Genomic DNA, 21,203 nt, shown 5'->3' with positions numbered 1-21,203 from the left:
GCAGTCCTGCCTCCCTCTCTCACTTGCAAGGGAAGGACCTTGTGATACATGGACCCACCAGATGGCCACAAGAACCTCTCAATCTCACGACAATTAATGTCATCTGTAAGGCATTTTCTACCATGTGGCAAATTCTGATTCTGTGGGTGAGGATGGGGACATCTCTGTGCGGACATTTCTCTATCGACCACACTTCTCAAGGACATTTTTTTTTCTTCTTCTTTCACTGAAAAGTGCACATGGGTAGCTGAACTGGGTCACCTGTAATCTGAAGTGACATCTACAGCACCTCTAGCTCCTGAAAGGGAGGCAGGGGACAGGTCACACCCCAGCCCCTCCCCACCTTCTCCCTGCTGATGATGCTCAGATCTTAGGAACAACAGAACCCTGAGATCCCAGCTCAGCAGCCTTCAGCAGTTGCTGGTCGTCAGCACCACGGACAGAGTCCCAGGCTGCTGGTTCCCAGGCAATGCAGCAGGCAGGACCCAGAAGAGAAGGGTCTGCTGGGAAATCTGCCCATTTCCATTCTGCACAAGAGAGTTATTCCAGGCATGATCCGAGTGGCCTCTACTATACTGTGAGGCCTCTGCACATGTCGGGGCGTGAGGGTTGTTGACTCGTCCACTAGCAGATTGCTGTGCCACAGTGGACCTCAGGAGGCTGAGAGCCTGCTGCAGGCTCCCAGTGACTGAGACTCAGGGGCTGGGTTCAAGCTCAGTGGGAGGCAGTTGCCTTGCCTACATGAGGCCCTGGGGATGACTCCAGCATGATACGTGCATGTGTTTGTGCACACACCAACACAAGTCCCCTAGACTCAGGTCCCTGTTGTGGCCTAAAACCTGGTGGGAACTTTTCCCTAACTTCTGTCCCCAGTGCCTGTCCTGAGAACCACACCAGCCTGGAGCAACCTCTGAGCACAGCATACTGCTCCCTGAGCCACACATGAGCCCCTGGGAAACTGGCTCTAGCCCATCCAGTGTCCCTGCAGGTCACACTTACAGCAACAGGTTGCCCAGAGGAAGGGTCATCTATGCGCTCAGGGGAGCCTCCCTGACTACAGTGGGGTGATTCCTCCTCACCTTCTGCATCTCAGCAGTCACCAGGGTCCTCTGTACTCTGTCTCTCTGCTCAATGATTCTCCCTGGACACAGCCTCAGATCTTGACAGGGGCATTTGAGGTGCTGTCTCTCCAGGAGTCCTTCCCATTCTTACCACAGGAAGATGCTCATCCTATGGGACCCTCCTCTCTAAGGTGCCTTGTACCCTGGGGTCCTGAACACCTGCCCCCACATCATGCCAGCTTCAGGTCAATGACAACCAACAGCTCTGACAATCTCACCCAAGGCAGGTGTCTGAGCAGACTCACCAGGTGGGACACCTGAGGCTTCAGCATGCAGGAGCACCCTAGTCCCTCTCCTCCCTCCCTGAGGGCAACAGGCCCCACAGGCTGCCCCCAACCTCCAGCCCCAGGCACCCAAACCTGCCTATGCACCTGCCTCCAGCCAAACTCCTCAGCCACCTGCTCCCCTCCATCTTCCCTAATCCTGCACAGAGAGGGGACAGCCCTCCTAGCACTCTCCCTGCTCACTGCCAGCCTTCAGTGATCATACAGGTTCTTCAGAGTCACCTCTGCTCAGGTCAGGTAATCTGAGGGACCAGGCAGAAAGAAAAAGCCTCCCACATGCCTTTGAAGATGAGCAATCTCTAACCAGAAATCAGAAGGCAAAAGACTCCCCTGAATTCCTAATAGTGCACCACCTTGGCCTTGAACTTCCCAGCCTAGTGCTCCCTAGGGAAAAATAACTTAGACTTCTGGGATCTGTTATCTCCCCCTCTCTGTGCAGATGAGGAAGCTCCTCAAAACACAATCATGAGTAGGGCGCTGAGCCAGGTGACGTGACAGACACAGGCTCAGGTGGATGATCTGGATGGCCCTAGCCACCCTGTTATCACCACCCAGGAAGGCTGATGGCACCTTGTCAGGGAGAAATGGCAGGTTCCTGGGACCCCTTCCTTCCCCATCCCACACAGTGCCGTGCCTCCTAGGATGCTCCCTGGGTCACACTGCACGGAGAGGGCAGCGTGATCCTCTCCAATCCCATCCAGACCTTCTTTGTGAATGGCTAGAAGAAACCTCCAAATGATCTTCGACAAATTCTGTGGCTCTGGGAGAATCTGCAGAGCTGAGGACTCTGATTCCAAGCCGAGCCTCAGCAGTGTGACTTTTATGGAGGATTGGGAACCATGAGGTGTGACAGGGTCTCTGACTCTGAGCCTGATTCTCTGCCTAAGGTGTCTCCAGGTGGGGTCTGGAAGGATCCTCCAGCTTTCCTGACAGTGCAGCCCAGACACCCTGAGGACAGAGGGGATGGGGAAGTCCCTGAGGAGGGAAGAGGAGTCCCAGAGACCCTCACCACCCTGGGTTCTGATTTAAGCAGACTCTCAGGTCTTTGATGGTGAGGAAGGGGGCAGCACCTGTCCACCTGAACACTCCGGCTCATGTGAGGGTCATGGATATTGAACCTCCGTTGTGGTCCAGGCTCCACAGGGTAGTGACGTGGTGCTGGATCCCCAGTACTACAGACAAAACTAGACTGGACATGAGACCACAAACCTGAGGTCACAGAAGGGCTTTGTTGGGTGATATTGAGAATTTAAGACTAAAAGTGGTACTTTTTTGGAATTAAACGCACATTTCTTACAGGCTTAAAGACAATATAAGAAAACAATTCCGAGACTCCCATTTGTGCTCTCCTCACTGTCCACCAGAGGGCAGCAGAGTCCAACCAGGCTGCTCCCCAGGGCTCCCCAGCTCTGCCTCAGCCCACAGTCCTCCTGCCTCTCTAAGCTGCCCCAGATGGCCTCTGCCAGCTCCATGCTGAAGGCCATCCTCTGCAGCCAGCTCCTGCCCCTGTTCCTCAGGTCTTCCCTGGCAATGTCCTCTGGCTTCAAGTCCTGGTCAGAAAGGCCCTTTCCCAGAGTAGCCTTCTAAGCTCCCAAACCAGCACAGGCCCTGGCTGCCTAAGCTCTGTCACTAGTGGCCCTTCTCTCTGCCTCAGCTAGCTCCTCGGTTCCAGGTGCTCCCCGAGTGTCTGTCTGCCACGAACAAGAGAGACTCCATGAATGCAGGCACCACGTCTGTCCTGCCCTCCATGGGACTCCCAGCCCAGTGCCTGACTCGTAACAGATGCTCAATGAATACTCATGAAATGTAGGGAGAACCAACCAATCAAAGCACATGACCTCCATGTGGCCGCCAAAGTCAGAGTATGTTCCATGTGCACAAAGGAACACTGGCCTCAGCTCTGGAGAAGGCCAGCAAGTGCCTGAAGCTGCCCAGAGATGAGGCCTTCATGCTGGTAGTGTTGGGGGAAGACAGAGGCCTCCTAAGAGTGAGGGGTCATTCCTGATTCTTTCCACAGCCCTGACAACCTCTCACCATCTCTACCCAGTGAGTGACATCACTTTTCCCAGGAGGTCTGGGCAGCTGCCTGTCCTTCCTCCACTCACTGATGCCTGATCTGGAACTAACTCCAGATTCTTCATCCCAGATGGAATTTCTACCAGGGAAAGCCAGAGCCCCATGTGACCACAGAGGAAGGTGACTCTCAGCCTCAAGGGCACCAGGCCTGAGGATTCCTGTGCCTATGGTCCCTGCAGACATCTCAGCAGCCCAAGGAGTCTGGGGCATGAGGGGAGCTCAGCACACAGGACCTGACTTTGGAGAAACCTGGTATTCTGGGACCAGCTCCCATGCTGGTTCCCTCTCCCCAAAAATCCAAGAGACACCACCCATGTCCTTCCATTGAAACCTTGGGACAGATGGCTCCTCCTGGGCTGCCCATCCCCGGGTGCAAAACTCTCCCAACTCTGAGCAGCAGTCCTCAGGACAACTCCTGTCATCTCCCTACACTCACCCTTCACTGGGTGTCAGGCAGCCTGGGACCCAAGGTGAATAGGACTCGCCCTGCAGTTGGAGGTCAGGGCCACCTGTGCCTGGGTGTCAGGGCCAGCTCTCAGCATTTAGACCCTGGGCAGCATCCCTGCTACAGTCCCTGACACTGACCACGGGTCTCCTCAGGAGCTCAACTGGTGATCACTTAGACTCACAGCCAACCCTCTGCATGATGATTCTTTGAGACAGGAGATTGGTTTTGGCTAGAGATGGAGGTGCACACATAGCCTGATTTCCACCTTGGAACCAATGGCCACATGGGCTCCCTCCCTCATGCCTGCTGTCCCCACCAATCCTTTTTGGTCCTGGAGAACCCTGTTCTACCACATGTATTTCCCTCCTTCCTGGTATCACACCTGGGGAAAGGCAGGGTGACCACAAAAGAACAATCCAGAGAGGACAGAGGCCACCCAAGAGGCCATGACAGGTCTGAGCCACGGCTCTACCAAGAAATGAAGAGAAAATCTCTCCTGAAATCCTTCACCAAGGGCAGCAGAGCCAGGGTCACCTGCCTCCCACTGCCACATACTCCTTTCCAAGAACACAGGTCGCCTGCCCCTGCACACCAAGGCTCCCTCTGAGACATGTGGATGAGGAACTCTGAGCTAGGCTGGTGACACAGAGATAGAGGACAGGTGCCCCCCCACAGTCATTCCTCAGTGGGACCCATTCTAGCTCCAGAGCCAAGTAGGACCCCTTCCTGCCAGGAGCAATCCACCTTCCCAGAGGGGGGAGAACAAGGGGAGACGTGGGCCAAACTGGGGTTCTCTGTCATGAAGGAAAATATGCCCAGGGGTGAGGGGACCCCAGGGGTTCCCTGTGTGGTGCTGAGAGCCCTGAGGCCAGGACACAGCTGAGGCCAGTGCTGGGTGAGCCACTTCGCTCAGGGGACAGCGTCCCCACCTGCCTTGCTCCTCAGGGTGTGGCATGCAGTAGTGAAACCCAACAGGGAAAGCAGAAGGGACAGGAGGCAGGACTGAGAGGGAAGGGACAGAGAGGTTCCTCCACAGAGACCCCGCCCCCAGCCCTGTGACCCAGGAAAGTGCTCCTGCCCTGGGAGGAGGCTGAGCTCAGAGAGGAGCAGGCAGCAGGGCTGAGTGGCCTGGACCTGGGCTTCCCAGCGGGTCTCAGTGAAGCTCCTTCCACAGAGGGGACAGAGCAGAGGGACCATGCAGCCCCCCTCAGCCTGTCCCTGCAGAGGGGGCATCCCCTGGCAGGGGATCCTGCTGGCAGGTAAGAGGGGACAGTTCCCCGAAAAAGGGCGGAAGGTGGAGCACAGTCTTGCTGGTGCCCCCTGGGGAGGACATAACCCTCACAGGGGACACAGGGCTTCATGGGGAACCTGATGGGAACAGAACACAGAAGACAGAAGCTCACCAACAGGGAACTCTCAGTGACCTGGAGCTGATGAAGGGGGATGGAAAGCTCAGGGGTTCTCTTCCCCAAGTTACTCACCAGGGGCCATTATATTTTTGAAAATCGGTGTTAACAGCTCTGTCAGGGCCACTCTCCAAATAGAAAGACAAGTGGACATTGTCTACAGCTACCAGACTCAGATATTGGCACAGAGACACCTGGACCCTCAGGGTGGGGACACTGCTTCACTCATCCACAGGAGGCTGAGCCTGGTCCAGGCCCTGGGCTACAACAAGGGTCAGACTAGTCTCTGCCTCCTGGAGCTTCCTCTCTAGAGGGCAGGAAGCCAGGCCAGAGGGAGATCTGCAGGTGAGGCCAGGTGCTGTGTAGATCTAGGAGGGCAGAGAGCAGGGAAATGTCCACAGTGAAGACCTGGGGTCTGTAAGGAGGTGGTCAGGGGAGGCGGGTGCCCAGGTGCCCTGAGTGTGAGCAGGGATCTGAGGGCACTGAGGGGCCAGCCTTGCAGACACCTGGGGAAAGCTGTTCCTAGAAGAGGAATACAGGTACAGGGGTCCTGAAGGAATGGAGGTCATGCAGCTGGCCTTGACCCAGGGACACACGCACACACCACACACCGGCTGAGGAATGAGGACTCCTGCTGCGGACCTGAGTTCCAACTTTCCACCCAGTATGAGGTCCCAGTATTGATGGATTTCTCTCTCTTCCCTCCTAGTCTTACTGTTAACCTTCTGGAACCCGCACCCCACTGCCCAGCTCACTATTGAACCAGTGCCTTTTGATGCTGCTGAAGGGAGAGACGTTATTCTACTTGTCCACGATGCTCCAGAGAATGCCATAGGCTACCACTGGTACAGAGAGCAAATAACAGACCGTGACCATGTAATTGTATCCTACTCGAATGTCACACACTCAATTACCCAAGGTTCTGCATTCAGTGGTCGAGAGAGAATATACCCCAATGGGTCCCTTCTGTTCATGAATGTGACACAGGAGGACACAGGATTCTACACCCTGCAAACCACAACTGCCAATTTTGATGCTGTCACAGCAACTGGAGGGTTCTGTGTACATGGTGAGTGATGTCCCAGCCCTCTGGGTGTTGGTGGGGTTAACTCCACTGCACACACAGGACGCTGAGGACTGAACTCTGCCTACCTCCTCCTGTGCATTACGTCCCTACAGTGGAGTTGGAGCACTTACTGCAGGACACACGCAGTGCAGACAGACTTCAAAAGATCCGAGTCCTCTGCCTGAATCCACTGGCAGAGAGCAGGGTGGTCTGGTGGGAGACTCGGCCCAGGCAGAGCAGTCACAGCCCAGCCCCTGTGTCCTTCCCAGGAGCATGGCCCTGAGAAAGACCCTGCAGGACTGAGTCAGGCCTGACCTGAGGGCCCTGGAGTCCTCACAGAGAAGGTCAGCCCAGAAAGCTCCTGCCCCAGACCTCTGTCCCAGGCTCCTGGCTCCAGGTGACCCCAGGCCTGAGGGAAGGAGACCCATCCTCATACTCTGGCCTGACCCCGACCTCCCCACTTGCCGAGGACACCATCCTCTCATCAGCCCCAGATTGTCCCTCACCAGCTGCTGGCCCTGGGCTGCTGCCTCAACAGCTCCCTCCTCTGTGCACTGGTCACTAGGGACCTTCCCCACAGCACTGTCCTTTCCTCACAAGGCCAAGGTGCCGCACTTCCTGCTCAGAATTGCCATGTCCTAGTTTATTTCATTCACCCAAAGTGAGGGGTGAAGCTGTGTATCCGAGGGGTGGTCTTTCCGAGGTCACTCAACGCATTAGAGGGGCCTTGAATGCTGGTGTGGTCGGCCCTCCTCAGCAGCTGGGTTCCCCACGACCCCTGATATGTAGATGGGAGTCCCAAGACTCGCCAGGATAGTATGTCCTGGAATGCCTTTTGCCTTATGGCCAGGTGAGTGGACAGAGGACAAGGCCACTGTCACATTTCAGCACATCCTGGTCTGAGAAGAGTGTGTGGCCACAGCAGGGACACTGAGGTCAGGAAGAGTAAACATGCACGTGGCTCCCCCAGTGTCCTGACCACAGAGTGTCCCTACTTCCCTGCCCCCAGGGCCTGGACCCTTCCACTCAGTCAAACCCTCCTGCTCTAATTCTTCCTCATCCCTCAGTCCGTTTTCTGGGTCCCTCGGCCAATGTTCTCCTGGGTCTGCATCTGGAAGGGACGTTCACCTCTGGCCCAGGGCAGAAGGGGCTTCTTAAGGCTTTTCCTCTACTCCCCTCTCCTGGGCCCCCGTGTACACAGACCTGATGGAGTAAGAAAGGTTTCACACCCTCCTTGGAAAATGGGGTACCCTCCTCATCCCCTATCTGACCCCAGTCCATGACCTCTCCCTGCACGCTCATGATGAAGCCTGACCTTTCCTGGGGTTGGTGTCCAGCATGGCCTCAGAGACCACCGCACCCCAGCATCAAGACCTGGTGAGTGCCCCTTCAGAATGCGGGTGGCTGGGAGCCCCTAGGCCTGCCCCTCAGTGTCCACTCTTGCAGTCACCCACCCCTTCAGAGTCATTTTCCTGGTGCTTCAAGAACCCTGTCATCAAACACTCAGGTCAGCAGACACAACTGGTCAAGCAGCCCACAACTGTGGCATCAGGTTCCGTGGATCCCTGGGCCACTGAAAGGGCTACAGGGTCTCCCCGAGGACATGCTGTCTGCCCAGATACTCTAAAGACCCCCAGCCCCTCCTGCAGCAGGGCCAGCCCTCCTCTCACCCTCCTGCTGACTCTTGTCTCTTCCCCAGGCCAAGGTCCTCCTACAGAGTCACCTCCCTGCTAAGTCCCCACCTCCCTACATACCCGGGACCCAGCTGAGCAGGCTCAGGGCAGGGCCCTGTCAACCCCAGCACAGCACAGACACCCCCTCTCATGTTGGACCAGGACAAGCTTAGCCTGACCCTGGACAGAGGCTGGGCCATCTCAGGGATAGGGCCACCCTCACTCTGACCTCAGTCCACCCTGCTTTTCTCCATCTGTCTCAGGGGACCCCTGAGGCCAGCAGCTACAGAGGGGGTGCTCAAATCTTCTATCAGTCATCCTGAGTTAATGATGGGGGACAACATGTGGACAGAAACTGGGCTGTCTGTCCAGAAGCGGAGGCTGGTGCTGAGGACTTGTTGCTGGTAACTTCTGAGAGTGAAGATCCAAAGCAGACACAGGGAGTAAGCTCTGGCCTGTCAGGGACCAGAACCTTCAAGCTCCACCATCTCCTGCTCCCTGGAGTCTCAGCCTTGATGACCCTCCCTTGGTGACACTGATGTCCACTCTCCTTCCCCTGCCCAGGCCCCTGTCCCTGGCCACAGAGTTGCTGTTCCCATTTACCAGGTGAGTGTGGTGATGCATATTCCACCCACAGTTTAAGGGGGACCCAGGAGGTAGGCAGACCTTCCTGAGCTTTCCAGGAAACAGCAGCCAAAACAGGATCAGGGGGTGGAGAGTAGGAGGGGGAGGGGCCTGAGAACAGGATCCTCTGAGCCCAGCCAGGGGCAGAGGCAGAGCAGTCAGGTGGGCCAGGGCCTAGGACACCTGCTTCCTGTTCTCAGAAGGACACAGGGTCAGAGCCTCTTTGGTCTTTTTCAGGAATTACTAAACCCTGAGCTGGACATCTACTGCCGGGTCAACCACAAGGCTGATGTGGCTTCTTAGTTCCCACCAGACAAGGCTCCAGATGGATTGCAGAGGGTCCTGGTAGGACCACAGACTTTGGGTGATGGGGCAGAAGTGCAACCAGAGCCCTGGGAGACTCTGGCACCTTGAAGTGCTATAGGGTCCCTGGGTTCCTGGAGACCCAGACAGGCTGCCCTGGGCTCTGAATGGCCAGAACCAGGCTGCCCATGCCCAGGAGCAGGGGCTTCAGGGAGAGGGAAGAGCCCTGTGGGTCACCTGGGAAGGCGCTGAATAAAGACCCCCTTCCCTGCTTCGCTCTTTTGGTTCCTGTGGGAACGTCTCTTGGCAGACACTCCCCTCAAGTTCCAGGTCAGCTCTCTCCTGTGTCATGCAGGGGAACCGTGGTCTCTAAGTTGTTCCCACAGGGTTTCTCTCCCTGGGAGACAGGAGCTGGGAGGTGGGACCAGGGCAAAGGTCGGGTCTGTCCACAGGGAAGGGTGAGGGTCCCAAGGCCCTGCAGCCAGCAGAGCACTCAGTGGCCCTCACGCTCCAGGGACCCATGGTGGCTAGCCGTGGCCACTGATTTCTTCTCTGCCCAAAGGCAGTACTCAGGACATCTTCACCTCTGCTGGGACAGGGACAGAGACTGTCAGAGTAATCAGGGGACAGGGCCAGACCCAGACTCAGCCCTGAACAAGGGCCTCAGGCCCTGCCCGAGGCTCCAGCCCTGCCCTCCCATCACCTTCCACTCTGCCCTGCCTGGTCTCCCTGGGACCAGCCTCCTCTGCACACTCCAGCACCCAGGGCAGAGGCTCAGGGCTCCCCACATGGGGCTCTCCAGGCTCCATGGTAATGGGACAGAGGGTCTCCTCCCTGACTTGGAGCCCAGGATGTCCACTGCAGCCTCCTCCACAAACCTGGCCACTGCTCTGACTCTGGTGAGGGCTGGGTAGGGTGATGTTCTTAGGTAGGTCACGTGGGATCAGGCCACTACATTCCTGGAAATCAGATGTCCAAGTACTAAAGCTCAGGGACACTCTGCTGATGCCTGAGAGTTGTCTGTCCTGAGATGAGAAGTCGGAAGAGACCCTCGGAGATTCCCCCGTGACTCAGCTCTAGTGAGGCTCGTCCTGCGTGAACATAGCATCAGGTCACATAAGGTGACTTCTCTAGCCTTGGTTTCCTGGTGTTGCTGCCACAGACTGTCTCCAACACAGTAGCTCAGGAAACAGAATCAAGGTGTCCTTGAAGCTGCATTCTTCCCAGGCTCCAGCGTGTGCATAGGAACACAGTCCCCTGTGCCTCAGGTCACTGCTGCATCTTAAAACTTGATGGGAACTTTTAACTCACTTCTGGCCCCAGGGCCCATCTGGGAACCACACCAACTGGAGCTCCCCCTGAGCACAGCATCCTGCTCCCTGAGCCACACGTGAGCCCCTGGGAACCTGAGCCAAGCAGAGTCCTCCAAGCCAAGAGTGTCACCCCATCTTCCTCCTTCCCATCTCATCCCATCCATGGAGGTACTCTGCTCCTATAGAGCCAGCCCTGGCCCTCCAGGGACTCAGGTCCAGTCCCTGCAGTGTCCCTGCAGGTCACACTCACCCCACCCAGGCTGCCCAGGGAAAGGGTCTCCTATGCGCTCAGGGGAGCCTCCCTGACTTTGATGGGGTGGATTCCTCCTCACCTTCTGCATCTGAGCACTCCCCAGGGTCCTCTGTACCCCGTCCCTGCACCCACAGTTTCTCCCTGGACACAGCCTCAGATCCCGACAGGCAGAGTTAAGGTGCTGACTCTCCAGGAGTCCTTCCCATTCCTACCTTGTGATGATGCTCAGGTCCTTGTGACCCTCCCCTCAACAGGTGCCTTGTGCTCTGGGCTCCTGAACACCTGCCCCCACACATGCCAGCTTCAGGTCAGTGACAACCACCAGCTCTGACATCCTCACCCACGGCAGGTGTCTGAGCAGACTCACCAGGTGGGACACCTGAGGCTTCAGCATGCAGGAGCACCCCAGCCCCTCTCGTCCCTCCCTGAAGGCAGCAGGCCCCACCAGATTTCTGTCCAGAGCACAGCTTCAGGTCACTACTAACCCTCTCCATGGACAGGCACTGAGGTAGCTGCCACTAGGAAATTCCACTGCCAAGGACACCCTCAGCCCATCCCTGCTCACAGCTGTGAGAGGGACAGACACGTACAACACACCTGGCCCCACCATACGTCCAAAGGTCACTCACAGGCTACCTACCACCCCTTGTCAGCTGCAGCCTGAAGAGCAACCTCCTTGCTACTCTCTCCCTGTGACAGCAGGTGCTCTTTTGCCTGGGGTGCCCTCCACCCCATCAGGGAACCCAAACCTGCCTGTGCCCTGCCTCAGCCACACTCCTCAGCCACTTGGTCCCTCCATCTTCGCTGAATCTCACAGAGAGGGACAGCCCTCCTAGCCCCTCCCTGCTCACTGCCAGCCTTGGGTGCTCATCGCAGGGTCTGCAGGAGTCACCTGTGCTCAGGTTGGTCACATGTGGGACCAGGCAGACAAGAAAAGCCTCCCACATGCCTTCGACTCTCAGAAGGGAAAATAAAGAGAAAACTACTCTGTCCAAAAGTCAGAAGGCAAGGGCGTCCCAGGGATTCCTAACAGTGCACCATCTTGGTCATGATCTTCAAGAGACACCACCTTTGAAACCCTGAGTCAGATGGACCCTCCTGAGGCTGCCCATCCCCAGGTGCAAAGTTCTCCCGACTCTGAGCAGGAGTCCTCAGGACAGCTCCTCTCCTCTCCCTGACTCACCATGCACCGGTGCCAGGCACCCTGGGGACCCGCACTGAACAGGACCCACCCTGCAGTCGGTAGGTCAGAGCCATCTGTGCCCAGGGTCAGGGCCAGCTCTCACCATTGGGACCCTGGGAAGCATCACTGCTACAGTCCCTGACACTGACCACAAGTCTCCTCATGACCACCAGGGGGCGACATGGGACTCACAGCCAACACTCAGAGTGGTGATTCTTGGTGACAAGAGCATGGCTTTGGCTGGAGGTGGAGGTGGAGATGCCGCCTGATTGCCACCTGGGCACCAATGGCCCCGTGGGCTCCCTCCCACAAGCTTCTGTTCCCACCGCTCCTTCCTGATCCTGGGAGAACCCTGCTAGGCCACGCGTCCCTGGGTAGTCCCCTCCTTCCTGGCATCACCCATGGGTAAAGGCAGGTGACACATGAGAATGATGCAGGCAGAGGACAGAGGGCCCCACAGGGACATGGGAAGGCCTGAGCTAGGGCTCCAACAAATGGAGAGAAGAGCTCCCCTCAGATCTTTCCCCAGGGACAGAGAGCCCACGGTCACTGGCCTCCCCCTGCCACATCCTCCCTTCCCAGGAAATAGGTCACATGTCCCTACACCACAGGCCCTGGAGCTCTCCCTGAGACACTAGGGTCTGGGTCTCTGAGGCTTGGGAGGTGACACCAGAGATAGAGGGTTGGTCCCTGTACCTGTCATACTTCAGTGGGACCCATTCCATTTCCACAGTCACGCTGTCACCGTCCTGCTGGGAGGAAATCTACCTCCCAGAGCACTGGAGAACCTGGGGAAGATTTGGCACCAAACTGGGCTCTGGATCACAAAAGGAAATCATCTCACAGGTATGGGGACCCCAAGGGTTGCCTGTGGGGTGCTGAAAGCCCTAATCTAGGACACAGCTGAGGCACATGCTGGGCTGAGCCAGTTCTCTCAGGGGACAGGGTCCCCATCAGCCTGGCTCTCCAGGTGGGGCGTGGGGCACGGAAAGGGAACTGGGAGGGGCTGAGCTGGGAGAGGAGCTGGGCAGCAGCACTGACTGGCCTGGCCCCGCTGCTTCCCAGCAGGTCTGAAGCTGAAGGCCCTTCCACAGAGGAGGACAGAGCAGACCAGGGAGCCCTCCAGCCAAGCCACCACCACAACACCACTCTCTGTGATCAGTACCTGCCTCTCAGATGATGCTGGAATCTCCATCACGTGGATCTTAAATAGCCAGACTCTGCAGTTCACAGAGATTGCAGCTGTCCCAGGACCACAGCACCCTCAGCATAGACCCAGCAGACAGGAGGATGGCGGGGAGTAAAATAGGAGATCCCCAACATGGTCAGTTCTAGCAAGAGTGACACCTTCAGTTGGCAGTGAATTATAACCCACTTTGGCCTCACCTATTAATTATTCATCTCTGTTGAATATTTTTTTGCTGTAATGAGGCAGTTATCAGACATTTATGTTTATACAGTTATGGAAGGTGGAATTTCCTGAGAACTTGAACTGAGTCAGTAAATGCTCAGAACCGTGATCTGACATGCTCTTATTCTTGACCTAAGGTCCTGTGCAACCCCAGGTCCCCCCTTTGCAGGTCTCACTTGCGCCATCTCCACGGTGGAACGAGATGGCATTCTGCAGGGACAGGGGCAACTGGGCTGAGACCCAGTGAGAGACAGTGCTAAAAGGAGAAGGTCTCTCCCTCCCTGTGGTTTCACCATCCCCCTGGAAGATGCTCCCAGGCACACCTGCCCCAGGGGACCCAAGCCCAGGCTGAGTCCTGCTAAGGATGCACCCCAAAGCCCCAAGCACCCACCCCCAGGCCTGCACCAGCCCCTGCAAGCCTCATCCTCCTGGACCAGCAAACACCAGCCCTTACCCAGGGAGTGGCCTTCATCCACCATGGCCTTCATGCACCCAGCTACAATCTCTATGTGAACTGCAGAGTCTGGCTATTTAAGATCCACCTGATGGAGATTCCAGCATCATCTGAGAGGCAGGTCCTGATCACAGACAGTGGCTTTGTGTTGGATTCCTGGATACACATAATGCTGGCCTCCCCAAGGCCCAGGCCTCTCTTCTTCTTGGTTCTCCCGAAGGGCCCTGAGAACTGTGTACCTTTAAGCCCCAGTTTGAAGGAAACTGCTTTAATGTGCCAGTGACCTGTGAGGGACAGCTGGGCACAGGTGGGCACCATCATGAACTCCAGAGGTCCCCATGCCCTGGAGCTATAGAGGGTCCCTGGTGGAGCTGCTGGTGGGTGACCCCCTCCACATTCTAGGCTTCAGATCCTCAACCACAGAGCTGATGTGCTGATGCCCACCCACACCTGTTCCCAGGAGCAAAAGTCCCCTCAGGTCCCTTCCCTGAGCATAGTGGTGGGTCCTGCCCCGTAGTCCCTTCTCAGAAGGAGTTTTTCCAGAGAAGTCACAGGACAGGAGTTGGGGATTTAGCTCAGTGGACAAGCACTTACCTACCATGTGCAGTGCCCTTGGTTCAGTGCTCAGCCCTGAAAAAAAAAAAAAAAAAGAAAAAGTGAAAAGCAAGAAGTGACAGAACAAGGGACACTCAGGACAGAGCATCCCAGTGTTCCCACCAGGTGGGTGACTAGTGAATGAGCAGGCAGCCTCTCCAGCTGAGCGCTCACTATGTCCCTCAGTTTCCCCCTCCCCCAGCACCCAGGACTGACCACATCACCAGAGAAGGCCCTGAGACAGAGAGCTTGGAGAGAAGTGGACACACAGAAGCCCTGGGCCCTGCTGCTTGCCTTCCAAGGGCATGTCCTGAAGTCACTGTCCAAGAGCAGGTGCCTCTGCCCAGCCTGGCTCTGTGGACAGTGCCTGTGCCCTCCTGCCCTGCCCAGCCCACTCCCTGGGTCCTTCTCCAGGTGCCTCTAGACAAACCTGTTATGGCTGTGCCCTTGTGAGGTGTGTGGAGAGGCTGAGTCTCTGGGGCATGTGTCTCAGAGCCACGTCACAAACATCTCTGGTGTCCAGGTCTGGAGAGGAAGGACGGGGCTCCAGCTCCTCCATGTGTGACAGGAAGTGCCAATCCTGGGTTCCCTAAGTGCTACATGGATCCTTCTGCAGAGAGTCAGGCTTGGTCACCTGGAGCAAGACCTGGGCCAGGCCCTCCTGTGTCAGCACATCCTGGAGTCTGTGTCTGGGGAGGCCGATGCTCAGTTCCTGGGACACCAGGCCCCGATGGGACACTTCCTGCCTGACCTTCAAGACGCAGGCCACTCAGGCCTAGGGTTCTACATGCACAGAAAGGGTCTTTCTGCCCATAAATAAAGTGTGTCTTCACCCTGCTCAGACCCCTCCTCCTCCTCCTAGTCTCAATCACTGGATGGATGTCACAAACCACAGTCATCCCAGAGGAAAGGAGGCCCCATCTCCCCCTCCTGTCTCACAGAGCCCTTCCAGAGCCTTCTCTGACAGACTCACAAGGTACTTTGGGGAGCTCTGGACTGGGTGCTCTTCTGTAATCCCAGTGGCTCATGAGGCTGAGGCAGTAGGATCAAGTTCAAGGCCAGCCTCAGCAACTTAGCAAGACTGTAAGCAATCTGGTGAGACCCTGTCTCAAAATAAAAAGAGCTGGAGATGTTGCTCAGTGGTTAAGCACCCATGGATTCAACACCTGGTACCAAAAACAAAACAAAACAAACAAACCTCTTAAATAAAACCTTGAGGAAGCCATAATGAGCCCAAAAGAACAAACACAGATGGAGTCATTTGTACTCACTGAAACTGATCAACAGAGCGGTCTACTCATGTACAACGGCTGAGTGACTGTTGGTTACAGCCACGGAGCTTCAGTGGGTCACAGTGTCAATCAGTCTGTCCTGGGCAGCCACCTGATTCAAACACAGCAAACCAGCCAGGCTCTGAACCTCACTGCGGTCTCCACACCTCACTTCCTTTTCCCACCATAAACCATGCTGGGCCTCGTGGCAGCCCTGGGGTTCTTTGGAGCTGCTGGTTCTGATCCCTGCCTGATTCCAGAAACAGGTACAGAAGCCAGTTACTATCTCTAACCAAATTTGTGGTAATTGTGTCTTTGGACAAACCTTACAGCAAGCACCAGACTCACTGATCACCATTAAGACTGGGCCTCAGTGCAGAGGTGCAAGGACAGGGGCAGAGCCACCAGACATGACAGCACTGCAGAGGACAAGGCAGAGTCACAGGAGGGCTGGTGAGGGGCACCATGGTGGGGGGGCAGAGCTTCCTGAGGAGACCTGGGCCTCGGAGAGGGCAGCTCCAGGGACCTGGAGAGCCAGGCTCACATCCCTGACCACAGCCCACACATGGGAAGCCAGTGCCCAGGCCTTTTCTGGGGGTGACTCTGAGGTGACCTCAGGAATGTGGCACACAGCAGGTTCCCTGCATACACTGTAGACAGAGGGGCCTCCAGAGGACACTCTTCTTGTGGCAGATCTGGACACAGTAGGACAACATGTGAGCCCTCTCTGGTGAGGCAGAGCTGACTCAGGTCACTCCCCTGCAGTCCACCCCCTGCTCCTATCTGGTGGGTGGAAATCCAAGGTCCGTGGCCAAGAGTGTGGATGTGCCATCTAACATGGACAGTGTTCCCAACAGGAAATGAACATGAACAAGAGTGGCCCAACCCACAACAGGAGACACCATTTATTACAAGTCCTGCTCTTTTTATTCTTGCTTTAAATAGACATCTATTTAATGATGTTTAATCACAGCATTGAGGTTGACAGGGACATTCAAGGGGAACCTGTAGCTCCAAACCCCAAAATCTCAAAATCCCTATTAGCCTGAGGCTGCACATGTATGCAGGTGTGCTCTCTCTCTCTCTCTCTCTCCCTCCCTCCCCCCCCCTCTCTCTCTGTCTCTCTCTCTCCCCCCTCAGGATACCTGCAGGATCTTAGACAGCACCAGGCAGACATCAGGAGCACACACAGCCAATGACAGGCACGATGCCCCTGGGCAGTCAGCTCACCAAATTCTGTGAGGACTGAGATGGGGGATGAGTGTTGGATCTGCCTGGAGGCTGGGGCATCAGGTAGCTGGGATCAGGAGGCCCAGGGAGGAAGGAGCACTATTCCTAGCAGAGAGCACAGCTGTCTGCACAGCTGCACATGCAGAGAGTCAGGGCCAGGCTGATGGTGCTCCCAGTACCAACCTGCATCAGAGTGTGGAACCTGAAGTCTGTGCCACGCATGCATAGCACTGAGGTTGACAGTGACATTCAGGGGAACCTGCAGCTCCAAACCCCAAAATCTAAAAATAAGAAAAACCTCACATTTCCCATTAAATTCCCTGTTCCCACAGCACAAGCCACCTGCCATCTACACTAGCAAGTTCTGTCATTCCTGGGTCCCACCCACCCAGTCTCTCTCTCCAGCTCTGCTCAGCTGCTGCCACCTCCTGGGAACTCCTGATAATCAGGACTCAGGGGCCCCCGTTGCTGATCCCTCAGCCCACCAGGAAGGACTCTGCCTTCAGGCTGACCATTTACCCTTATGGGGACAGTGGTGTAATGCAGCCACTCAGAAGACCTGGGGTAGGAGAGAGGTGGGCAGCCACACAGAGCTGCACAGTGAGATGGGGACAAAGTGCTGGTGTAGGACCCAGGGCCTCAGTTGTGAGGGTGGCTGTGGCTAGGAGCTCAGGAAGGGAACTGAGGAGCACAGAGGTGGGAAGTTCATGAACATTTGCAGGGACAAGGCTGGATTCCCAGAGGACCACTCTGACCACTGTCAGCTGCAGCACTCAGAGCCTGGGTACCTCCTGGCTGCCCATCAACCAAGAGCTCCCACCTCCATCTCCTAACTCACCTGCTTCCTCCACTGTCTGACTCTAGGGGAAGGTTCCCTGCAAGGGGGTGGTGGGAAGCCCAGTTCCCTACAGACAACCAGCAATGGCTCCTGCTGAGGTGAGTGGGCAGGACCACACACCCTCAACTTCCTGGGCCCCACTCAGGGGTGACAATGAGGCCCAGATACCTCCTGCTCCCTCAGGCCCTGATAGGCATCTGTGCCTGATGACTGTCACATCCCTCCTGATTCTTCCAAGTGAGCATACCTGGGAGGACCCGTATCCCACTGTAGAAGGTCCACTCTGGAATGTTCCACAGCAGCCCTGCTGACACCTATTTACAAAAAGCCCAGGTGACACAGCCTTTAGGGACACATGCTTGCAGACATTTCCCCCAGTGGTCACATGGGCAGAGGCATCAGGGTCCTGAGTGTCCAGCCACTGAGTCTAGGACATTCCCCCTCCAAATGACCTAGGCTCTGGCATTGGTTCTGGGTCACCAGTCCAGGTGCACAAACCTCCTACGTGAGGTTCTTCCCTGGGTCCCAGGAGCCTGTCCCAGGAGCTCCCTAGAGCAAATCTGCAGCTCAACCCAGGACTGGGGCTGGGACAGCAAGGCTCACCTAGGCTCAGGGAAGAGCGTGCGCGCCCTCTAGTGGACATTTCCTGCCAGGTGCAAACAGAGGCCCCCATAGAGGGCAGGTGAGGGCTGACCTTAGGCAAAGGGCACCTTCAAAGGATGAAACTGAAGATGTAATGGGAGGGAGCAGTGGTGGGGGAGGGGTGGTGAGGTATGGGAAGAAGCAGGGGCAGGGGAGGCTCTGGGAAGGTCGGGGAAGGGCGCAGAGCAGGGCTCCCCTCTCATCTCCACTGACACTGGGGCTGGTCATCCTGTGGGGCTGTGTGCTGTGGGGTGTTGAGCACCATCTGGGATTCTTTTACTAAGTCCAGTGGGACCCCCTCCCCCAGCTGACAATCAGCAGTGTCTACACCAACCTCCAGTAACAACTGGGCATTTGAAATCCTCCCCCTCTTGGCAGAAGAACTGAGTGTAAGAGGGCAGAGACTGATGTTTGTCACGACCAATCACTTGAAGTCCCTGGAGAAGACATGTGTCAAGGTATGGCCACACGGCTGCCTGAACCTCCACAGCACTGAGGGCTTCCTGGGTCTGTAGCCACACATCAGTGACACCTGCTGGGTCCATGACATCATGGACATGGGGAGCTCTGTGCACACTGGGAAGAGGAAGCCTGTGATCTGATCCTCAGCAGTACTTCCTACAAGCAGGATGCAGGAAAATGAATCCTTCCTTGTAAAGACGTTCAAATGTGAAAATGAATTTATTCATTTATTTTTTAAAAACTTAAAAGAATTTACCATAAAAGACTGAACTTGTTTTTCTAAATGAGTATGGACCCATATGTTTTTATCAAAATTACTTATAAGCAAATAAGTGGCATGAGTTTAAGAGCAAGTGAAATGCCAGAAGAAAATATTTGCAAATATACTTGTGATATGGATTTCATGTCTAGATTATATAACAAATGGGTATAAACCTGCAGCCAAAGAAGAACCTAAATTTAGAATAGGTCAAGGACCCTGGCACAGTACTGGGCATCTGTAATCACAGGAGTCTAATGTAAGATTCACAAGTTTGATGCCAGCCTGGGCAACTGTCCCAAAACAAAAATAAATAAATACTTGTAAAGGCTGGGGGTGTAGCTCAGAGGTACAGCGCCCCTCAGATCAATCCCCAGCAGTGAAAGAGAAGAAGGAGGGCAAAGGGCTTGGAAGGCCTGTCTCCAGAGATGTTCCAGTGGCCAATAAGCCAATGAGAAGATGCTCAGTGTCATTAGTCACTAAGGAACCAAATCAAAATCACAATGACACCTCACCCCACACCTTCCTACATTCCCCAGGGACTCTGAAGAGATGAAGTCACAGTAGAGAGCACTTGGGCATTTCCTGCCAGAGCCAGGCAGACGCCTATCTTCCCAGCACTCCCACGGCTGGGCACGTGCCCACGGGATGGGAAACAGGGACTCCAATAGCTCCCCCAGGCTAAGGCTCGCCACACCATTCTTCACAACAGGCAGGTGTGGAAACAACCCCGTGTCCATCAACAGAGGAATTCATAAATAAACATGGCTTACAAATATGTTGGATTATTGATTGGCCATAAAAAATAAAGTTCTGATGCACATTACAACCTGAATAAACTGAAAACATGATTAAACGAGAAGCAAATGGTATGTGGTTGTATAATTTCATTTATATGAAATATCTAGAATAGGCAAATTCATAGAGACAGGAAATAGATTCAAGGTTATCCAAGGCTAGAGAGTCCTGAGATGTGATAGCTTAATGGTTAGAGTTTTAGTGCAGGTGATGAAAAAAATCCTGGAAATAGTAGTGGTCCTTGTATATTTGAATGGAATCATGGCATGTATTTGCACATTTACAAGGGTTAATATAGCACATTTTTGTTGTAAGTATTGCACAATTAAAAGTTTTTAAGAAAGATGTGTAAAATACACCCACTCTGCTTAGATAGTGTGTGTGTGAGTGTGTGTGTGTGTGTGTGTGAGAGAGAGAGAGAGAGAGAGAGAGGTGAGGGACTAGGGATTGGCCCCAGGGGCACTCTATCACCAATATACATTTCATTTTTTATTTTGAGACAAGGTCTCACTAAGTTGCCTGGGCTGGCCTCAAACTAGCAATCCTCCTGTCTCAGCCTCCTGAACAGCTGGGATGAGAGGCTGTGTCTTGTGTCTGGCCAGATAATCTTTATAATACTCACACGACGACTCCAATAGGCCCTTTGAGACGAAGATCCAAGGATTTAAAGACAAGAAACAAGCAGCCAACTGCAGACCCAGCTCATAAAGCTAGTGCTTCCACCATAAAGCCTCAAGAGACACCTCCTGAGGTCCTTCCTTTGAACCCTCAGGCACAGACGGCCCCTCCTGAGGCTGCCCATCCCCTGGGTGCACAGTTCTCCTACTCTGGAGCAGGAGACCCCAGGACAGCTCCCGTTCTCTCACTAGACTCACTGGACAGAATCAGGAGGCCTGGGGACCCTGAGTAAGCAGGACCCATTTTGCAGCCTGTAAGTCAGGGCCACCTGTGCCCAGGGTCAGGGCCAGCCTTCATCATTTGGACACTGGGCCGCATCCCTGCTACAGACCCTGACACTGGCCACAATTGTCCTCATGACCACCAGGGGGCGACATGAGATGCACAGTCAACACTTGGCAAATTGATGCTGAGGCTTGGACTAGGCTTTGTCTCAGGAGGTGGAATTGTGGCCTGATTTCCATCCCCAATAGACTGCACGGTGTCTCCCACCCCCACTCCTTACTGGTTCTGTGAGGTCCCTGCACAGCCAGGGGGCTCTGAGCAGGCCCTGCCTCCTGGCATCACCCATGAAAAAAAGTCAGGGTGACCACAGGAGAATCACTAGGTAGAGGACAGAGGCCACCCAAGGAAGGCATGGGCAGGCCTGAGCCACAGCTGCACCAAAAAATGAAGAGTGAGGGTCTCCCTAAAATCTCTCCCTGAGGACCACGGAGCCCATGGTCACCTATCTCCACTACCACCGTCCTCCCCTCCCAGGACACAAAGTGTGTGAAGTCCTGAGATAGCCACTCAGAGGCCAAGCTGGAGACACCA

The 21,203-nt window shown here is 55.3% G+C and overlaps 1 protein-coding gene across 1 annotated transcript in view; it reads left to right on the top strand.

The window, feature by feature from the left end:
* The window catches only part of LOC139702647 (uncharacterized), an 80,460-nt gene that overhangs the window by 45,070 nt on the left and 14,187 nt on the right, over window positions 1-21,203 (top strand). Inside the window, exons 27-28 of the mRNA XM_071604176.1 lie at window positions 5,053-5,188; window positions 6,045-6,408. Coding sequence (XP_071460277.1) covers window positions 5,053-5,188; window positions 6,045-6,408 — 500 coding nt within the window. The remainder of the gene's footprint in view (window positions 1-5,052; window positions 5,189-6,044; window positions 6,409-21,203) is intronic.

The sequence above is a fragment of the Marmota flaviventris genome, chromosome 18 (assembly GCF_047511675.1).
Source record: "Marmota flaviventris isolate mMarFla1 chromosome 18, mMarFla1.hap1, whole genome shotgun sequence".
NCBI classification, from domain to species: Eukaryota; Metazoa; Chordata; class Mammalia; order Rodentia; family Sciuridae; genus Marmota; species Marmota flaviventris.
This window is presented reverse-complemented; position numbering and strand designations above follow the sequence as displayed.